Here is a 21,530-nt window from a genome sequence, read left to right as displayed (position 1 = left end):
CCATTCCTGGCTTTTTAAAATCATTCTAGAGAGAGGAACATTAGTTGTCCCTGAAGCGGGGCAGAGCATATATGTGTTCCTACACGTCAATGCCAAAACTGACCAAGATGATATAGAAACGATAAAGAAGAAACTGTCTTGAGGGAGAAGGAGAAGCAAGCAGGAAACATATCTTGAGTACCTGAGCATCAACTCTAGCAAACAACATATTAGGCATGAATGTTTCACAGGTGGTACAGTCACCTGCTACCTCTTTTTTTGACCTATCTTCTTATCTCCCCTGAATCAAACGGATCGACAATAGTGAGTAGATGAGGTACTATGTATTTAGACAACATTGTAGAAGATGATCTGTCGACAGGGAAACAGAAACCTTTCATAATGCTAGGAGGAAAATTCATACAGTAATCCTAGAATAATAGATTTTTAATCCTTGGTTGTTTCCTTGTGTGACGCAAACTACTGAGTGTCATCCACCCCTTTGAACCCCTCTGCAACTTCATTGAGATGGACCATTTCCTTTTGAAAGGTGCTCGGTCCGGACTGAAACATATACCGTTTTCTTCATCTCTGTGGCTAGATCATTCTTTTACTAAAACAGAATAGAGCAAAACCAGTGCATCTTTTCAAAGGTAGTATATAGAATTATTCTCCCTTTGAGCTAACTTTGGTAAGCCAAGCACATGGCTGAGCTTTCATAAGCTCAGGCTTAAACACAGTTCTCTTCATTTAAAATGCTTCTGCATAAACCAATCTTAATTTAAATGTCCACTACGTGGGCTATAGATGAAGACTGTCCAAAGTCAGGCTGCCAAGCTGGATCTGAGCTCTGCTGAGCTATGTGAATCCCTGTGAGGAGGCTGAAGGCAAATGGCTCTTCCTTACATTAGCAGCTTAGTAATTTTCTCAGCATTCATGGGAAAGCTGGTGATTACTGCTTGCCGGTAAAGGGGACACTTTGCTAGTGCGGGCCCAGTTATTTTCTTCCCTGGCTGCCTGTACCCAGCCATGGAGATGTCAGTGTGCTAACAAGAACACCAGCTCCACACCACTGGGTTTTCAGCTCCAGGGAGAAGTATTAGCAAAGTAAAATGCATCAAAATTAGGAAAACCCTAAAAAAGGGAGTAATTTGGCAATATCAACCCAGCAAAACACTGAAGGTGAGCTTTGGCAGGGTGGCAGCAGGCTTCTGAGGAGCCACAAAGCATTGTGGATGTTATAGTTTGTCAAGTCATGGGTGAAATTTCATGCCTCAGAGTAAAGTCAGAGATGAGAAACTCTGGGCCTTTCAACGTGGGAGAGATGAATCTACCAAAATAGTTTCACTTTGCATCTTCGGACTGTGAAAAGACATTCTTCCTTTTTTTTTTTTTCTCTTAGTGGTTCATCTCACCCTTGCCCTTAGTTGCGTGGGTCCCCTCGCTTAGGAGGCACCGGGTTTTCCAAAGAAAAGGCAGCGTTTCACTGCTTCCCTCCACCAGGAAGTCTTCCTCTGGGGAGACTGAAGAAGCCGGTGGCCACCTTCCCCCATGGCTGGCGTGCTGGCAGGGCTGGCAGCACCGGCAGGGAGCCGGGAGCCCCAGAGACGCTCATCGAGAAGGCAAGAGGATGGGGCTGAGCGCAGGGAAGAAGAGGATGAGAAAGGTAACAAGGATGGAGAGAAAGAGGGTGGGGGCTCTCCACCCGCCCGTGCTAGTCTCCATAACAGGTGACAGGCTGCTCCTGGCAGCAGTGCCACGGCCAGCAGAGCTGGTGGCTCGATTCATGGAAAACACCGATCCTGCTGCGTGGTGCTGACGTACCCCAGCCCAGCCACGCAGTGGGACAAATCTCACCGGTGCATGTGCTTTCCGAAACCCAGGAGCTTGCCCAGGCAGCCTGTGAGAACAGCACTGAGGCGGCAAGCTCGGGCACTCGGAGGTTGAGAAAAGCCAGAATTAAGGCTTAGTCAGGCCCCTATGGATGTGTGTAACGACGTGGTCTTTACAGGATGCGTGTTACCTTTCCCCACGGCCTTTGGCATCGGGAGCCAAAGGAGGCTCTAATCTGCAAACCCCGCATCTTGGTGGTGGTCTCTGTTGAAAGGGGCAGGGTAGACGGAGGGGCGTCTCTGCCAGGGAGCTGGGTGCTGCCTGGGAGAAACACGTTTTTCACTGGCTCTTACCCAAGGAGTTGTGCATAGCACGGAGCAAGTCACTTAACCCGAATTTTCACAGGCTGTGAAATACAGTACTCTCTGGTTTTAGGTGCTCGGTTTGAAGGCGTTGAGGATTCCCAGTGACCCCTGAAGTTAGGATGAGCAATGCTACGGTCAAATAACACTTTGGTTTGGCAGTCTGGGCACCCGAAGAGAATATTTGACTTGCAACTCCTGTATTTTGTTTCTTTTTCTGTTGTGCATAGGGATACCACCTTCCTTTCCCACGTGGACATTGAGTGACAGAGGTGAAGCCTTCAGCCGTCCTCCCGATGGGCCCACCAAAAGCACTGAGGAGCAACCGGCCCCGGCTGGAAAGCGAGGTGGGAGCACAAAGGCCAGAGCCACATGGCCAGCAACGGAGATGGGAGGAGAGCGGGGGCAACCTGCCCCGTCCTGCGCAGGAGGAGCATCTCCTGCCCTGTGCACTGAGTGAGGTAGAAGTCCTGCGGGAAAACCAAAACCAGCAGCGAGGGGTGCTCCCAAAGCTTATGCGTGGACAAGCTTAATTAATTCTGGCATTTCAGAACTTTTTAGTGCTTGACATTGCGACCTTGCTCACGTAGCGTTAATGCAGGGAGAGAGGTGTGCGTACGCGAGCGAGTGAAAGTAGCATCGGCGCTTTGATTAGAACAAGGTTTCCATCAGATACAGACATATGTCCAACCCGATACCCATTTGTTTCCAAGCGATGTGAAGTGAAGGCCCACTCGGTTTCAGCACACTTCTGGGGGCCCAGGCTTTGAATAGCGTGTAATATTTCTGGCAACAGATGAGAGCTAATATATTGTGTTTAAATCTGGGATGAGTTGTTGACCAGCTGTGGTCTATGTGCAGAGATACCAAATGCTTTTCTTTGGATAATGTCAGTTCCAGCCTGCAACCCACATGTGGGTCAGAGGCAGGACCGAAGACCGGCAAAAATAACCCATTTAATCTCACGAAGCCATCTCTCTCCTGCAGTGCGTTTGGTGCCGTTGTCCTCTAACGATTTAAACATTTCAGAAAGTTCTGGGTGAGCTGGCTCCTTTTTCAGTGTTGCATGTCGGTCGACGCTGGTGGGAGGTTTCTGCCCTTCTGTCTGCACCGGAGAGGTAAATTAGTTAAGCAGAGGCACAAATTATTTGCATGCAGCTGAGGTGGCGAATGTGTTATCTTAACAGCAGAAGAGGAAATGGTTCTCTATAGATTATTAGTTACTGAAAAAGCAAAGGCATGTCTTTTGTTGCTGGCACACCACTGGTCTGACTGTTGAGTAGATACGGATCAATATCCCCCCTTCCTCCTCTCCCCCCTCGCTCTTCACATTTTCACTTAGGCTGAGGTGAAGAGGTTTCACTTTAATTTATGTCATTCTTGTATTGCCAAATGGCATGCCAGAGCAACCGAACCGGGCGTGATCTGACTCTCTGTTGTGTGCTCTCACATGCAATCCCCTCGTGGGAAAATGCTTAGAGAAAATGGAAATTTAAGCTCTGCACCTAGCCACTGTGGTTTTTTGGGTTTTTAATAACGCTTCGTTTGTAAGCTCCTTGGGGCAGAGAGAGTTTTTGTTGCATTCAGGGTAGTCGTAGCCCATAAGTGAGGACTTCTAAATATTACGATATTGCAGATAGTGCTATAAGCAACCTGTTCTTTCTACGAACAACAAAAATACCTGCTGTTACATATCGGAGGGTCTCAAAACAAGGTACAAATATTAGTCTTACACCACAACTTGCACAAGTCTTGTACCTATTCTACAAATGAGTCGGGTGTTGTATGGGAAGGTCAACTGACTTGTTCCAGACCTCGCTACCAGTTAGCGAAGGTACCAAAACCAGAACCCAGCCGTCTTGGCCCCTGGGTCCCTGTCCTTGCTGCAAAACTTAGCTCTGGCCTTGAAATACCAAGATTTCTAGATACAAAAAAGTCTCTTGAAGTCTCCATTGTTAAGATAAGCTTAAACTTGGATACATTCCCGTGTAGATGCACATTATTGCCTTAGTGTTTAGATTGATCTAAACAATTACATTGAAAATTAATTAAAAAAAAAAAAGAAATGCGTTAGGAATGGCATCAACAAGCATTCCCAGACTTAAATATCCCAAATCTGGGGGAAGTGAGAACCTGTAGCTGAACTCTGTGGCTGGGTCCATCCCTGAATGTATTTTTGGAGTCAGACTCACATGGGGTTGAGGTGTTCCCTTGTGGCTAACGGGCGCAGAGGGAGTTGGTGGGCAGGAGGCCAGTGGCAAAGGACTGAGATTTAGGATGTTCATGTCTAACAAGGCTCTTAAGAGTGTTCTGCAGGGGTGCGTGCTGCTTCAGGAGAATGTGTTTGATGGTCAGGGAGGGCCCTTGTTTTCTGGCCTCCTTAATTTGGACACGTAGCTGAGATTTTGGAGGAAACCAGAGATCGCTGGGCCTTCAGTACGGTCTGCACCTTCAGCTCTTCAGCCTGCCTCTCTGTCGGGTGCTCGCCAGCAGAATAAGGGTGATAATCCCCGCCGTAGACAGCAGAAGGGCCCATGCCACGTCGCCCCTGCCCTGGAGAAGCCTGGACTGTGTGCGGTAGGGCAGAGGGAGCTGTACCTGCAGCCATTGCTCCACCTCGTCTCCTGGGCTCCTTTTTGAGCTCAAGCAAGACAAGTGACTGTGCAGCAAACGACACAGTCATTCCTGAATGTTATATCTGGGGGGGGGGGATTAAAAACCTCGAGCAGATCTGAGGGAGGGAGGAAATCTGCACGTCGCTCTTAGATGCTATGTAGGTCATAACTTCATTTGAGAAACACTCAGGTATTTTGCAAACAAGGCTCCCGGTGAATTGCGGTGCGTGGCACCCAAGGAACCCAGGCGTCCCAGGGGAACTGCACTGAAATCCTCCTGAATGGCTCCAGATTCGGGGGGACATCTTTCTGCAGATTTCGTCAGCAACTGCTGAGGCCGCAGTGGGGTCTCTCTCTGCAGGGAACAGGCTTTTCTCGAGGGCGATGGACCACCGGGGCTGCTGCCGTGGGGCCAGTGGCCATACAGGACCCCCAGGCAGGAGGCACAAGGATGGAGGACGTGGGGCACCACTCAATCACAGCCCATCTGGGGAGAGCGGGACGGGCAGCATGGACATTGGTGTGTAGTCTAAAAGACGGGCGTTTTTAGCGAAGAGACGTAAAGATAGCATTGCTCATTTTGAAATCAGCTGCATCGCTGAGCACAGGGATTACTGTCGAGACCACGAGTCTTTGGAGCCAAACTAGAGCTGCTTCCCAAGGGCCATGGAAGTACCTGCCCTGCCCTTCCCTTGCTGCCGTCTCTAATCATGGGCACAATTTTGGTCGGTGGCTCGAAGCCAGGCTTGCTCAGGGCCAGCCCAGGGAGGAATGGGGATGGGCAAGCGCCTCCTGCAGCTGCCCAGTTTGCAGCAGCCAGGCCGGGCCCCCAGTGCTGGGGCATCTGTGCAAGGGGCCGGGGGAGGTGGTGCAGGGTTTTAGGGCCCAGCCCCAGGGTCCCGGCTCTGCTCCCCAGGGTCCCGCCCAGGGCCTTTCAGGGTGGTGCCGAGGTTGCGGCTCTAGAGGCAGCTTATTGCCCCGCTGATCGAGGCGCGAGGGTATTGGCAGATTGGGATGCTCTGGTGAGAAAAAGCCCTCTGGTTGTCACCTCACTTGCTTTTCTGTGCTTAAAGCGTATTTTCTGAGTTCGCAGTGTCAGGGGGCCAGGCGCACCGTGAAGTTATTTGGATTCTGCATTGATAAGGCGAGTGCAAACTGTCCTCGCAGCTCTCGAGAGCAGAATCAAACTGAAACTTACCACTCAGAGTAGAAAGCACATAACACCCACAGCTACAGACATGCACAAATTGCTGCAGTATAGGTTAGAAAAGGAGCCCCGTTCTGCACCCTCTGGTCTCATTAAAAAACACACACGCACACACACACACACACACACAAAATCTTCTCTGAATGACTATAAGCACCAGCGCGTGTTCCCTCCTAAACACCCAACTAACTTGTAACGGCCTATTAAAAAGGCAAATTTTCACTTTTCATGTATCCTTGCTCCCTTTCGCACCTGGTTGCAGTTTCTACAACATTTTTAACTTTTGTTTTTTTCATGACGGGTTGCAAGTAAAGTGAGAATTCTCGGGGACACCACCCAGCCTGGTTAACTGGGTCCCCGCCTGGGGACACAGCCCCAGCGCAGCCAGAAGAAACCAAACCTTTCCCGCTTACTAAAGAATTTCTGCACGGGGCTTTGAGGCTGATCTTGTCTGTAAAGATGCACAGGACCTGTCCTTTTAAAAAAAAGGCCAGCTGAATACACAAGATGGACTAAGGACGGGGGAAAGCAAATGTTCCCTGCACTTTGCAGAGGGACAGTCCTCACACAGAAAGTTTTGCCATAGGAAAGCTGTAGGGAAGCTGGGAACCGAGACTATAATATCCAAGAAATCCCATATGGACTGCTGCCTGCCGCGCTCCTCTTCCTGCCCAAAAGCTACTCTCCGCTTTGCTTATTTAAGTTAGGATTTACCGTGTAAATCCTGGTAAAGGCAGGAACGTTGGGGTGTCCCTAACCCGAAGCCTGGTATCGCGTTGTGACGGCTGAGTCCTCAGCACGGGCAAACTGGGAAAGAGGTCTTCAGCCTTTGATTTTGCTGTGCGCGGTTTCAATATTGCAGGAATCGCTTCTCTTCCCAGCGCGGTGCAGCCACTTTGGGGCAGGAATGCTGTAAGGAATCTCACTCGGTCCTTGGATAAGGAAATGATCAAGGACTTGCCTATTCACAATTAATGGAAAAAAAGAGCTGAAGGCCTTTATTAATCATTGCACAATAAGGAAGTCATACTGGTTTGGCTCCCTTCAATAGGGCTATTTGGTCACACCTACCTAAGTGGTTTGGCATCCCAACCATCTCCCCGCGCGCAGCCGGGGAGGAGGAGAAGGAGGGAAGGACCACTGTGCCCGCGTGCTACCAAGGTGCCTGGCCACCGGCTCGTGGGGCAGGCAGAGCTCTGAGCGCCCATCTCCCTTTCCCAGGGGGGCAGGCTTCTCTTTTTAGGGATCTCTGCCCAATGCACACACCAGTGCCGCCCATCCCCGTGTTCTGGGCACAGGTTTCTGCCCCAAGCCCTGGCATCAAAAAGGAGCAGAAGTTCATGCGTGCCCTGTGCTGGAGTTTCCTCCCTGCCAGCTGTGGGGCTCCCTGCCAGGGAGGGTCTTTTCCCAGGGGTGCATCCCACCCACCCAGTGACTGCAGCTCCTCGCCCCGCTGCTGGGCTTCTGCTCGGGGCCCCGGCTTACCTCTCGTGGCAGCCAGTCTGTTTAACCCCCAGCACCAGAAAGCAGTTTGTAGCCAGATGTGATGGCCGGTGGGTGCCTCTGAAGCGCCAGGGGACAGACGTTCAGGCGCTGGGCTTTGGCTGGCACATGGGGCCGCATCGCCCTGCCCTAGGAGAGGGTGCTGGGGAGAATTTTATAGCGAGTGGCAGGACATCGGCACGGGATGAGAGACAACGCTTCAGGAGCCCTGGCTATGTTTCAGGTGCCTTTGCGAGGTGAGCTTGTGCAGGCTGAAGTTTGCAGAGCTGAACGGCCCAAGCCAGCTGAGCCCGTGCTGCCTGGAGGTGGAAAGCATCACCTTGTTTTCCCTGTGCTGGGCTTAGCCGTTCGACTTGTGCCAAGCTGCAGGCTGTCATGGTGGAGGCAAGGAGGCTCGGCTTTGAAGCAGATGAGCAAAGGCGATCTCTGCTTGCACGCATCTCTAAGCAATCGACCTCTGATCCCTCTATCAGGGGGCGAGAATTCAACTTTGCATCCAAAGTAAGCACCAAGGCAGCAGGGGCTCAACGAGAATTAGCAGTTCTCCTCCCCTTCTGTTTCCACCATTGTCCCCAACCTCTTTCAAAAACGAGCGAAAGCAGAGTCCTGCAGCGTGTTGGATGCTCTTGAGCCTTCAGCCATTGCCTGCAGTTGGTGCAAACGTGGCCTCGATGGGTGTGCAAAGGTGCTATTTGCCAGCACTTCCAGGTGCTGCTGGTTGCAGGATGGGCCTTTTCCAGCATCTGATAAAAAATTAAACACCCGTCTTTTTGGGAAGTGTCGCATCTTTGACAAAAAGTCACGTTTTCCCACTGTTTGGGCAGGACTGGCTAGTGCTGAAGTCGCCAAAAATTGCCATCTGTGCCCCCCACATCCCAGCCCAGGCAGCTGCCTTTTCCCTGCCAGCCTACCCCGACCCCGCGCGGAGGAGGGAGACCTCCGTCTCAGTGCCAGGGCAGCTACCTCGACGCCGTCGCCGAGTTTTTCTTAGGCCACCGTGACAGCTTGTGTTTTTCAGATACCTGCCCCGTGACGGGCGCATTCCTCAGCCGCACCGCATCCACTCAGCCCCGGCTCACGCAGTAATTAGCCAAGCGTTTCCTGGCTGCCTTTAATTACAGCCACAACTATTTCCCTCGCTCTAACGTAATGCCTCTGAAAGACAGCAAAGGTTTTGGGCCCCATCCCGCGCGGAGCGCCGTCCCAGCACGTGCTGGGACTCTGCCGTGCACCGGCAGCCGCTGACTTGAACCCGAAGGGCTCATACCCCCTCGGTGAGTCATGTTTTTCATTTTCGACCTCAAGGTCGTAATTGCCCGCGCTGGGAATTAGCGGTGTCTCCCCGGCACCCAGCTGAGACTCGGGGCATTAGAAGCCAGCCAGAAGGGCAGGATCCTCCTTAAATTCGTGTTTGAGTCCGACTCAGCTGTAATTTGCCCCTGGCAAAGTCATGGGAGGAAAGCGCAGATCACCTTCCTGGCCACATCACGGTTGGGCCTCCAAAATTTTCATGCCGCCGGCAGCGAGGCGGGCACCCAGCCCACCCGTGGGCAGCCCATGGCTCTTCGCTGGGGGCCCACGGCCTCGCAGGGCCGCGTCTTACAGCAGCACCCAAAAGGACGAGCTTTCCCCCCCTGCACCCTGCTAAGGCTGTTGCGGTTAGCCGACCTGGTGGTGGTGGTGTTGCCGCCACGGCTGAAACCCGCTGTATTTCTGGTCGCAATACGCGCCTTCAGCGGCTTCCAACCGGCTTGGGGCTGCCAGAAACCAACGCAGCAGCTGCCGGGCTCGGCCTCGCGAGGCTGTGATCTATAACGTGCATTGTCTTTTTATGTAATGTGTTTTATTAAACATCTTCTAAAGCTTACAAGTGTCCCCAGGACATAACTCTCCAGCGCAACGTAATGCTTTGCCAAGTAATGAAGTATGATTTATGGCGGTAACGGTTATCCTATGTTTTTTTTTTTTTAAATTATTACAGCAATAGCTCTGTCGAATATAGGAATATAACATGCTGCATTTGGCACGTTTATGACAACAGTGCTCTGGTTTTCTTAACTCCACAGTTTGGTGTTGGCAGTATTTCAAATTCTTGAGACAGATGTTTAAATGAATTTTTTAAGAGGACAGTGAAATACTTTTAAAACATCATACGGCGCTGAGTGTCTCAATATGAGCAGGAACATTATTTAACGTTCAGGTAGGGCAGGGCAGCACATGGCCTTTCTGGTTTAGATCTCACAGTAAATGATGGAAGTAGCAAATGTTGAATTAGCTTTTCTGGGGCATCCTGGCCTGTTGTTACTTTTTGGCTGAGGTGGTGGTGGGGGAACGGACACTTGACCTTCTCCTGGATTTCGTTCGCATTCGCGTCTCGTTTGCGAGCAGTGAAAACAGATCCACATTTGTTTTGAATGCAGTTCCCACCACGCTGATACAGGACTAAGTGGTCTCACGCTGACATTTTGAGTGTGTCATTGTGGTCCCAGTGGTTAGGGTTTCAGGCCAGAAATGACAATCATTTGGAAAAATGTAAATGAGAACCCTGGTCACATATCTGCGAGGCAGACAGCATTCAAGTATTTCCATTGAAACACTGAAAATTCTTGGGTTTTTTAAAAAATTCCTTTTTTTTTTTTTTTTTTTTTAAAGGTATTGGTTAAAACGGAAGAGAGCGGCGTAATTAACAAAGCCAGGGTATTCGGCTCTGGCATTGCTGTTTGCAACTTTCAGTCAAGGAAAGTCGGAGCCCACAAAGGCAGAAGTCGGCATTGTTGGAGACGTCATCGCCCTCGGCGTAGCGCGTGTTTGCGGCGGGAGGGGAAGGCGCCCCGCAACGAGGCTGCGCAGGCAGTCAGTGCAGAGAGATTGAAGACAAGAGAAGCATCAGTAAAGCAATGAACACTTATATTTAATTTACATTTGACAATTTGCACATAAATAATGATGTAAACCAATACGTAAACATATGATAGTTTGTTGTTCTAGCAAAGTAAAAAGCCTGTTAACTTTGGTCAGAGTCTTTCTTAAGAGAGACAAAAAAACCCCCAAAACACTGTTGATTGTTGCTACATTCACATGTAAAACTTCTAAGGGAAGGGGGAAACAGTAAAGAGAAGTAACAATTCTTAAAGCTGATGCATATAAATTCTTGTAAAAGTTGTATCAAATACAAGAAAAGCACTACAGGCAAATAATAGGAAAAGTGTGTGTCCAGTGACAGAGTAGTGATACTTTGGTTTATCCTACAAGTAAGTACTATATTTATGAACTATTGCTACATTTAAAAGATGTCAGCCTCACAATTTGCAGGAGTGGAAATGTAATGAACTGTAGTCCTTCAAAAGCTGTGTTGAGAGACTTGCATTTCAGGATGGTTTGGTTTTTAACGGAAGGCATTAAAATGAAGTTTGCTGAAAAAAAGATCACCGAATCCTGGATTGCTGAAGCGGGCTATTTTAAAATTTGTAAGAGCATAACCAGACAAAAAGATACACATGGAGGGGAGGTGTGTAATAATGCTACTTATATTTACGTGACTTGACCGTGCAACTCGTTAACGGCAGGGTAAAACGAGACGAGGGGCTCATCCCAACTAACTTCCACCCTGCCCTTCACTGTGTTTTGTGAACACACCACGCACGGGTCACATTTGGCTTCAAGTTCTTTCAGTTACATTTTCGGGCTGTTTGGTCACTGACCACCCGCCTCCTTCCCCCCAGGACAGGCTGCCGGGAGAGCAGGGGACCGATGACCCCCCCTCCTGCAAGCAGGGTCATTCCCACCCAATTCGCCGAGACGCCACGTGTGGGTGACGTTATTCACATAAGGTGTCTGCAAGTTCAGGCTTCGCCTGGACAGCTGTGCATGCGTACTTGCAAGTGATAAATGCCTTAGTACAACCTTCTGGTTTTGAGGTCCTCGTAATATGCAAAACTGGATAACATTTGATTTTCACACTTAGATGAAAAATAGGTTTTATTACATGGTTTGGCTCACAACTTAAGTGGTATAAATATATATACATATACATATATAGTATAGTGGTATAAATATATCTATAAATATACATGTATTTTTTGCTACACCTCAAACGTCACCATATCATCTTTGGGCTTAGCAAAACAAAAAGATAAAAGGACGTGCATTCTATCTTTCCCTGTGCACATTTTGGTTTCTTCTCTAAAGTAGCAAAGCATTTAGATAAAACAGCAATGTCTGCACCACTGGACACAAGCACTGAGGTAATTGTTGTTCAACAACTTTGCAATGCCCTTTTCTTCTTTAATTAAATTAACCACAAAATGTACAAACACAAATACTGAGAAAAATCTGAGTCGTACAGGAAGGAAGAAAAAAAATGTATGTGCCAGGAAAGGACTTTGTTCCCCACTTCTACCCAGGCAAAGTGGGAGAGGAAAATACAAGTAAAACTGAACCCCTTCTTTCTCAGGGAATCTGACCATCTCTTTTTTTATCCCTGGAAGGCTCTGGCCAAAAAAAAAAAAAAAGAGAAGAAAGAAGTCTGCCAAAAACCTCCTTTTACGCAGAACATTAAGAATATTTGTGTGTTTGCTTTTAAACTGCTTTTGGAAACAAAAGAATGTAAGTGAGATTTCATTTTGGAAGAGCCACTTTAAGCCGATGCATTCCTTTGGTCATAAAGTTACATGACAACATGTGGGGCTATAGCTGTTTTCTAAAAACCTGTGGTATTGCCCATGGCAGGCAGGTGTTTGCTGTGCCACATCTGTTCCGGGTAGAGCTGCAGGTAGAAGAATCTCTCTCCCATCCTCAGAGAGGCAGGGGGAGCAGTTTCTTCTCTGCTTGCTGCTACTTTGGTTTGTTTTGGTTTTTTTTTTTTCCTTTTCAATTCCCAGTGGGGTGATTTGCACGTAAAAGTACACAGCATTTTTTTCAAACCAACGGATCTAGGATTCTGTATGTCAAATGTCCAACTCTGGCAATACGAAAACCCACATTTGTTTAAAAGACATCGGTACATAAAACACATTTACTGAAACCCCGATCTTAGGTTCTTAAAACAGATGTGCAGAAAAAATATCTACAAATGGCCATAAAACAAAAAATAAAAACATTTAAAGTAAAAATTACAATGAATTTTCCAGTCATTGTAAACATTTTCCTAATTATTGCTTTTAGAATGATTAATTGCATAATAAATTATGAAGTACTATCATTGAAAAAATAATTATGGATAGATGATTGTCTTTTAGTAACTGGCGAGGCAATGCACAGTCCTTTGCCTCTTTTCATGCCCTGAGAAAACAGTAACTTTGGAGTTCCTTCTTTCAGCTGGAGAGCGTAGGGAAACTACTGTAAGCCAAGATTGCTTTGCAGCATTGAAACTATGTACAAGCAACTGCTACAGGCACCCTGACTTGCCAAGTCATAAATAAAAAAAAAATCACTTTGCCAAAAAGTCTTAAGGGTCCATTGGTTCAACTGTTTCTTGCTTGACCTTTACAGGTAACAGAGGTAGTGGGTGACCGTGAGGCAACTTCATAATTGACATATCTGACGACTCGTAAAGGTTGCATCCTGAGGAGATAAGTCCATTTCCCAGGTTCCTCTGTAGAGATACCTTCAGATTAGCGCCTTCCATTTCCCTTCTGAGCATGGTCAGTATATCCTTCTCCACGATCGATGTTAAGTCGATATTGTCCTCCACTTCTTCCAACTTGTCGGCATTGTCACTGATGTCGAACTTCTCGATCTCCTCGTTGATTCGATTCAGGTCCTCCATCGAGAGGCCGGAGGCAGGGGCGACAGGGCAGTTGCCCTTCAGGTGGACCTGGAGGCTGCAGAGGTGAATGTAGCTCTTGTGGCAGTGGATGCATTTATGGGGACGTTCGCGGGTGTGGAGACGCTTGTGCAGCTTCAGGTGCACAAACTGGGTGAATTTGGCCGGGCAGAGCTTGCACTGGTAAGGCTTCTCTCCAGAGTGGAGCCGCAGGTGGGTTTTGAGATTGCTGGTGCTGCTGAACCGCTTGTGACAAACCTAGTGTGGGGGGGTGGCAGAGAAACAGTGAATGAGTGGGAGGGGATTTTATGGTTTAAATCACAGACACCTAGGAGGAGGTGGCAGGATGAAGCAGCAGCTTCTTATATCTTCACACTTTCTCACAAGGGGAAAAAAATCCCCACCTTTTTTATTTAAATATTGCTGAATAGCATTTTGAGTACGGCCGATGGCAAAACTGTATCAGGCAGATGCTGCTCTAGCAGACTAAAGGCAACCCTGCTGTCTCACAGACGCTGCTGCACCAGGGCTGGAAACGGCTGCGATACGGACTCCAGCGCTGAGCAGCCAAGGGTTTGTCGCACAGCCCTCCCCGCGCGCCGTACGGGGTGCGCACGGGCCCTGCTGTCCCTTCGGCCTCCAAGGGAAGCTGTCTCTGGTGTGTTACGTACCTGACACTCGTGGGGTTTTTCTCCCGTGTGTACCAGATAGTGCTTCTGGAGGTGAGCCAGCTGCGTGAAGCCTTTATTGCAAGTCTGGCATTTAAATGGTCTCTCTCCGCTGTGTACTCGGAGGTGCACCTAGGGAGAAACAAAGCAATTAACAATTTGCAGTTTCCAGTACTGTAACGAAAGTACTTTCAGATGTTTCCTAAAGTCAGCGGAAGACTCCCATTGCCAAAATACAATGTTATCTAGTTAATTAGGTGGCGTCAGTATTAAAACACTGTCTTTACAACCATGCTTTCTTGCTGGGGGGGTGCCGTATTAAGCCCAGACCGATAAACAGCCTAACAAGCAAGAGAGGCCTGTCCCTGCTTTTCCTAGATAACCTACAGGGAGAAACCAGAGCCTTCCAAGAAGGCTCGTGTCTTGTTCTCCACTGCCTACCTTCAGATTGGAGAGCTGGCCAAAGGTCTTGGAGCAAACGTTGCATTCGTACTTGATCTTCCCGTTCTGCTTCTTCAGTGGGTATGGGAGGGTTTTGTAACCGGTCACATTCCTCTTACTTTTAATGAGATTCATGGCTTCTTCACCGCCGGTGGCAGCCAACACCACTGAGGTAGGTTTAGGTTGCATTATGTGTTCTGAACTGGCTGCTGTGCCAGCTGTGGGTGACCCGCTGGTGGGGCTGCATGGCTTGTCCTTCATGCTGGCAGCAGCGCCCGTGATAGAGAAGGCACTGTTAGGTGCTGGTATGAGGAAGTCTCTCGGATGATCAGGCTGCAGCAATCGACGGCCTCCTTCACTGGGCAATGAACTGGGGAGCGTGGTGGGGTTCAACATGTGGTGGGAAAGGCTACCTCCGCTGAGCAGGTTGCCATAAAGAGGATACATCCTTGGGAAGAGATTGAAATTGTTGATGCCGTTGATATTGTTCAAAGCGCTCAGGTTATTACAGCTCATACTGAAAGGAGGTAACAGGAATTTGGGGTAGTGGGGGTTATAGGACGGTAGAAAGGCAGGTGGGAGGTGGCCAGGGGGTGCATATCCAGGATAAGAAGACCCCAATCCTTCTGAGCCGTACGATCCGTTCAAGTAGGAGTATGGCTCTCTGTGCTCTTGGGAAGTAGGTGCCAGAGGTGAAACCGTGACCCCTGGACTGCTGTGAGGGCTTGAACTTTTTAAACTTTGGTCTGGGCTGCTCCTCCCGGAAGGACTCGGCGTAGTAGACGTCTGGATGGGTGAGTGAGTAACGTAGCTGGGTCTGTCCATCCCGTACGCTAAGGAAGCTTTCAGATAGTCTTCTGGAATGTGAGGTCGGATTGGGTAGACAACTCGAGGGAAGAAACACCTCTCTGGGCTGTAGTTCTTACGCAAATCATCTAAGTCTTTTTCTGGAGTAACTGGTGAAATGTTGGTCTGGAAGAAGTCTTTTCCTTTTGGAGGACTGGATTCCATTTTCAGGATTTCTTTCACACTGTGCTCCTTCTTTGGGATGCTTTTCTGATAGAGCTCATCTTTATCAGCACCATGCTGCTTTGGATTAACATGGGTTTGTGCTGAAATACAAAAGATAAGGTAATGATTATTTAGATATGCCACTGTCGTTATCTCTTTTCAAAACACAGTCTAACTCCTACAAGTTTAGTGGGAAGGAAGGGCCACTCTCGGAGATGAGCAATCATTTAACTCGCCAAAAAACTAATTTCTGTGTGAAGAAATGCCTGCTGGTATTAAGTGCTAATAAAAACCATTGTTAATTTAAGGGATACCAGCCAGTACATACAGACCTGGATGATGATTCATTTGCAGAGGGCTAGTCTCCACTTTGCAAACTGATTTCCCCTTTCTTTCCCCTTAAATTTGACTAGCTTCGCTGTTGAATGTCTATTTAAGCAGTATTTCTAATAAATGCGGTAACATGCATTTGTTCCCAATACAGGTTTAACAGAAGGACTTTGCAGAACGCAAGCTCCCAGAAATGTTCCTCAGTAAAATAACAAGGCATGACAAATCGGCTTTTGCCAAACCGCAGCAGTCACTTCACCAGCCAGTTCAATTACTTACAGTACCAAAAAAACCATGGCTGGCTAGGATGAAAGCCTTCTTCAAAGAGAAGGTATTCTCCATCAGTAAACAGATCATTACTCATTAAATATACTGCTTAGGAACATCTACAACAAAGCAGACTATTTACTGCAGATTTCTGTGGCATTCAGTCTATGCAAAACTCCTCTGCTTACAGCTGTACTCTATAAAAAAAATGCTGAAGCAAAGCAAAAGAAAGCAAGACTGGTTGGCTCCAGCTTAAGTTGAAATGTACTTTAAAAAAAAAAGGCAAAAGAAATATGCATTTAGAAGGAAATAGAACCTAGCACCCATTCGGCTCAGTTCAGCGCATACACTGTTTATTTGTATTCAAAGACTCTACCTTGTTATCTGGACGTAATATAATATAAACAGTACACTGAAAGATGTCTTCAATAGAAGAAGAAATCTGCTTTTATCTAATCTCCCAAAGTTAATAGTTACATAATCTTGAAATGATGACTTGTAAGATATTTTCTTATAGGGGGAAAACTACAAGAAGGTTTCATATTCGTGGTTAGTTATGTGCAAGATTTTCCATCAGGAGTCAACGCCGACAGGTATGTGTATCTGTTGCAGCCCTTTAGCCAAATTTCTACTTTTGGGAGACTGACTTCACTAACTGGGGTGAGAAACAGTTATTTCTGATTTTTGGAGGACCAGCTGAACCCAGTGAGGAAGATGTGAACAGGCAATGACCACGCCACTTTCAACACGGATTCTTTGCTTCACTATTCATTACTCTGACGGAATCTATCATTTGGCAACATTACCCTATAAGGCAACGAAACAGACATTTATTAAATGTATCCAAGAAAACAGCTGTTTTCAAAGCATGCTCCTACTCACAGCAACCCACTTTTACAGTAGCATCCTTTTGCAAATGGCATTAGACTAGTAGCAAGCAAATTTAGTTTGAGATATGTAGGCAGTTTGTGTTTTCAAGTTGCAGTGAAATGCAGTTGAACACAGGTATGTTCAATTAAAATATTTATGATAAAACATAGGGTGTGTTGTACAGCAAGCACGTACACACACAAGCGTGCAGACAGCTTCCCAATTACTTCTCTCGATGTTAAGGTTTAATGCAGAGCTGTTTCAAAAATAAATTAATAGTGTGTAGCGTTGTCTGGCACTAAAAATCATCTACTTTCTTTTGTCATTTTGTCTGTACTCGTGGACTGGTAACTCATTTTTTAAATGTCCACCCAGATTTTTGGGTATAACATAGAAGTCCTACTGGGTTCAAGAAGCTCCAGAACGGCACTGTGGATAATATTATCTACATCTTCTTATCAGCTGCCTGTCACCACGCCAGCGTCTCAGAGCAAACATTCCCGGTGACGCTATCAGCATTGGGAAGTATCAAGACAGGGAAGTATTGAAAGTTCGGGGGGGGGGGGGGGCAGGGAGCAGGACTTGTGAAGCCTCACAGCAGAAGAAAATAAATAAATACCACCTTATCGGGCCCGTATCAGTTTCTCAGTGGGGTCTGTCAAGCAGGAAGTTCAAATTGACACTTTTCTCTTTTAAAGAAAAAAAGGCCGGGGGGAGGGAAAGAGGAAGGAGAAGTGCTGGCGCTGCTGGAAAAGTGATAGAGAAATCGGGGCTGCTTCAGCTGGAGGAACAGCTCCTACTGTCACAAGGTTAAACATCAGGGTGAGGACGTACGTGCCTTATGCGCCGGAGCAAGCCCATGAGTGACAGAAAGGAAGCTCAAGCCGAGAACGTAACTTACTTTGTGCAACAGGCCCATGTCCCCACTTGAGAGACTAAAGATAACTGTTCTTTCCTTCAGAGGTTCCGGTAAAGCCTCCCCTCCTACTAATTTCCATGTATAGACAGAATCACAGTATTTAAAGATTATTTTTCAAGTCTAACTGTGACAGCTCTCTTCAGTTTGCAAGCTATCTTTGATCCATAAATCACCTCTTGGCTTTTTTCCCTATTACCTGAGCACAAGGGACACTTGGGAACACCAGAGAGATCAAAACATAAACAAGTATGTCAGCACCATGTAAAATAAGAGAAAGGGCCAAGGAGAGGTTCTTATGTTTTATACTGAACGTGGATTTAAACCAGGGCTGAAACTGATTGAGAGGTTTACAACCTTTCTTGTTGCTCTTAAAGGAGCCATACTTCAAAGTTAGAGAGATATATTTCTTGTAAATGTTTTTTTTTTTTAACTTGTGATTTTAGATTTAAGTTCTTACCGATCACAATGTCTCCCTCTTGCTCTTGAAATGCACTTCTCCCTCCCACCCCATATACACGTATATACACTAAATATAGGCACATACTCTTCCAAGATCTGTCTAGTTTCTGTGGTCAGAGAGACACACAGAAAAGAGGTTCATCACAAAACAAGAACAGTGCAGCTGCATTTGCAAGTTACTGATCTGAGGGAAGGGGGGAAAAATGAAAGAAAAAAACCCAGACGTGCCTCTTTAGGAGCCTGATCCACTTCTCACCGAGGTCAACAGATTCTTTTCTCAGATCTGAGATAGTGAGTGCGTGCAAGAGGAAAAGGGACAAAACTCCTGTTACTTTTAAGTATTAATAAAACTTGAGCAGAGGGGCTGCCTGAAGTCTCTCCAATGTGGGTGTTCCAGCTACAGACTGCTGCATAGCCGCAGGCTTTGCTCACATTTCTTGGGCTCCGAGCTGTAGCCTGAGAAAGACTTCACAAAAACAATGATCTAATGATCTGTTTTTTTCTAAAAACTTGAAAAACGGTTGTAGGAAGACAGTAATTTCAATAGTAATAGGAGTGAGATGGTACTGAACACTTCGCACGGTGGAGCTTAATTATGCCAATTCACATTTTCAATCTAAATTCAGTACCTCTTTTGCTAGTAGAAAGAAATCTCGAAGTTGTGAAGCAGGCAAAACAAAGAGTGTTTCCACTCAAAATGAGAATGGAGACCAACATTTAGAAGTATATAATTTGATCATCTGTTTTCTGAATGTGTCCAAGGCAGGGTGGCATGCCTTTGAAAACATTTTGCTCAGAGAAGGTCTTTAAGGGAGCCTTCAAATAATCCTCAATATTAAGTCAACTTTAGCCCCCAAATTCTGGTTTTGTGAAGACAACCTTTCATATAATTTAAAAATAATTTTCCTAAGCCCTTCTGAAGATTCCAGGAGGCTTTTTTTAAACAAGTGCAGATGTTTCCTCTCAACCCAAACAGAAAAGCTTCAAAACCAGAAAGTGAAACTGCCCATAAACAAAAGGGAAAGCGAGCGGCAGGGCTTAGCTAACGGCCAGTGTGTCAGGGCCAGCAGGAAGAAGAAAAGAATAAATCACATTTAAGAAACAGCATTAAAAAGTTAATCTTCATAGAATCTGAAAGATTTTAAATAATACCTCATTAAACCTGTTAATGAAACAAAAAGATTGCCAAATGTTTTGTAAATATGCAAATTGTCTTCCCTCCAACTCAAACTTTTTTCCTGAAGCTTGACCAAAAGATGTCACCTGCCCATACTTGACTGAGGAGACAAACATGGACATGAGCAGCAGGAAGTTGCATCATACGATTGCAATACATGAACATTATTATCAAATAGTCATGTCCTGAGTCAATGCAATTGTTCGGGGTTTTTTTAAAATTTTTTTTTAAAAATACTGTTACCTTCTCCAACCTCCATCACCAAATAATCCTCCTACAATGAGGTAGGAATGAAATGCTGAACTATGTGGGACTCCCGAAACAAATTTCCTCGGTCTGTTCGCTAGTCCAAAAATAAAATACCACAGACTAAAAGACAATCTGAGGCGCAGATGAATGAGGTTAAGCACATTTAACAAATTACCAAAAATTGATTTTTTGGCCAGCAGAATATAGAAATCTTGTGCCATTGCACTTAAAACCATGTACTGGACAGTGGCACCATCCGAAGGTGACATCTCAAATCTTGACAGAAAACAACATCAGTGGCCTCACAACAGGCAGGAAGGAGAGAGGGATCATTTGAAACGAGACTGAGTTTCCACTGCTGGGATAACACGGAGTCTTGCTTCTACCACTATTGTGCAACTCCTTGAAGGCACTTCAACATCCACTCAAAGTTATGTAGCTCCGCTCGGAGCTAATCGTGGCCGTGAAGGTAGGTGTGTGCTTCAGCGTCTGAAGGACTGGGTCAAAAGCCCCAATTCAAGAAAACACAGAGGACAGGGTTAAACCCATAACTAAATACATGACTAATTGCTGTCTTGAATCTGGATGCTTTCCTTCTGTGGCACAAATGAACTAATGCTGGAGAAGTTACCTTTAATTTGAAAGTTTGCTGTTACAGAGGCAAGTAGATGTTATATGTGGATGTGTAAATACATTTATGCTCTAAAGTGGTGGTTCTCTCATTTTTGAGGCCACTAATTACAGGAAATAAAGCCAGAGAAATTCTCTGATACATTTTTCCCCAGAGGCCCATCCCACTCGAGTGCTTAAAGAGGAACTGAGGTGCTGAACTTCAAGACCGTGATCCCCAAACCCTTGAGGCACCTAAAGCAGCTGTCTATATTTTAAGTTGGCAAGACTGAGGCCACACTGGAAGCTCTCCGAAGGTGTGTGTCCCAGGTGGCCTCTCCTGTGCCGGGCTGGGCAACCAGCCAAGGCACGGCTCTTCCAAAGCTTCCCGCGGGCGCTGGCATGCTCTGCACACCCAAGACGCAGTGTGGGGAGGGAGCTGGGCGCAACACACCACAGCCGTGGGTCTGGCAGTGCTGCTGTCCCACGCTCGCGCGGGCACGTGCCCCAGCGGGAGGGAGCCCTGACTTCAGCCTGTGGTGGGACCTGGACCCCGACTTTCCCTCCCTCGTCCTCAGAGGGTGCCAAAACCAGCAGCCAGGAGCTGGGAGAGGCAGTGATGCTCGCCTGATCCTCCGAGGGACGCCGTGCCACTTTAAAGACCGAATTACTAGCGATCCGTGTGGCTGGAGAGGGCTTTCCTGACTTTCTGGCAGGTGAAGGAGGTGACCAGTGGGGTTCCCCCCAAGCAAGGCTGTGTTAAGATGTTTTGATGGGGCAAAGTCCCACGTCTGCGGCAGGCGCAGGATGCTAGCTAACTGGGGACAAGCCTTCTCCACTTCATTCATAGACGAACGCAGTGTGAGGGCACCTTGTCCAGGCTTGCGCTAGGGAGAGAGGCCGGAGAGGCAGCGGGATGTCTGTCAATTTTAGGTTTAGAAGAAGTGGCCTGGGAGGAAGGGGGAAGAAGAAAACTGAACGGTGCCAACATTCACTTTAAACTTATCTGGTTCCAGCACTAACGCTGGAAAAACCATACCTGCTCGCACTGTTGCTACAGGGCCTTCAGCAAATAAGCATCTTCGGGAAACCTCTGGATTTTTTTCAGTACTTTTCAAGAAGGGGCACCAAAACTTTAGAAAACCTCAATCCTTACAGTACCTGTAGGGTTTCTGGCCTAACCGCAGGCCTTAGGCTTGAATGTGTTTGTCACAAAGATGAGGGGAAAAGGTAAAAAAAGTGAGAACTTTTTCTCATTTTTCTGAAC

General features: G+C 47.1%; 1 protein-coding gene across 2 annotated transcripts in view; it reads right to left on the bottom strand.

Moving 5' to 3' along the window:
* Positions 1-10,724: 10,724 nt before the first annotated feature.
* PRDM1 (PR/SET domain 1) overlaps positions 10,725-21,530 on the bottom strand; it is a 32,652-nt gene continuing 21,846 nt past the window's right edge. For both annotated transcript variants that reach the window (XM_075145584.1, XM_075145583.1), the window contains 3 exons: positions 14,373-15,484; positions 13,935-14,063; positions 10,725-13,521 (listed from right to left, as the gene is read on the bottom strand). In XM_075145584.1, coding sequence (XP_075001685.1) covers positions 12,946-13,521; positions 13,935-14,063; positions 14,373-15,484 — 1,817 coding nt within the window. In that variant the 3' untranslated portion in view covers positions 10,725-12,945. The remainder of the gene's footprint in view (positions 13,522-13,934; positions 14,064-14,372; positions 15,485-21,530) is intronic.

This window comes from Calonectris borealis, chromosome 3 (assembly GCF_964195595.1).
Source record: "Calonectris borealis chromosome 3, bCalBor7.hap1.2, whole genome shotgun sequence".
Lineage (NCBI taxonomy): Eukaryota > Metazoa > Chordata > Aves > Procellariiformes > Procellariidae > Calonectris > Calonectris borealis.
This window is presented reverse-complemented; position numbering and strand designations above follow the sequence as displayed.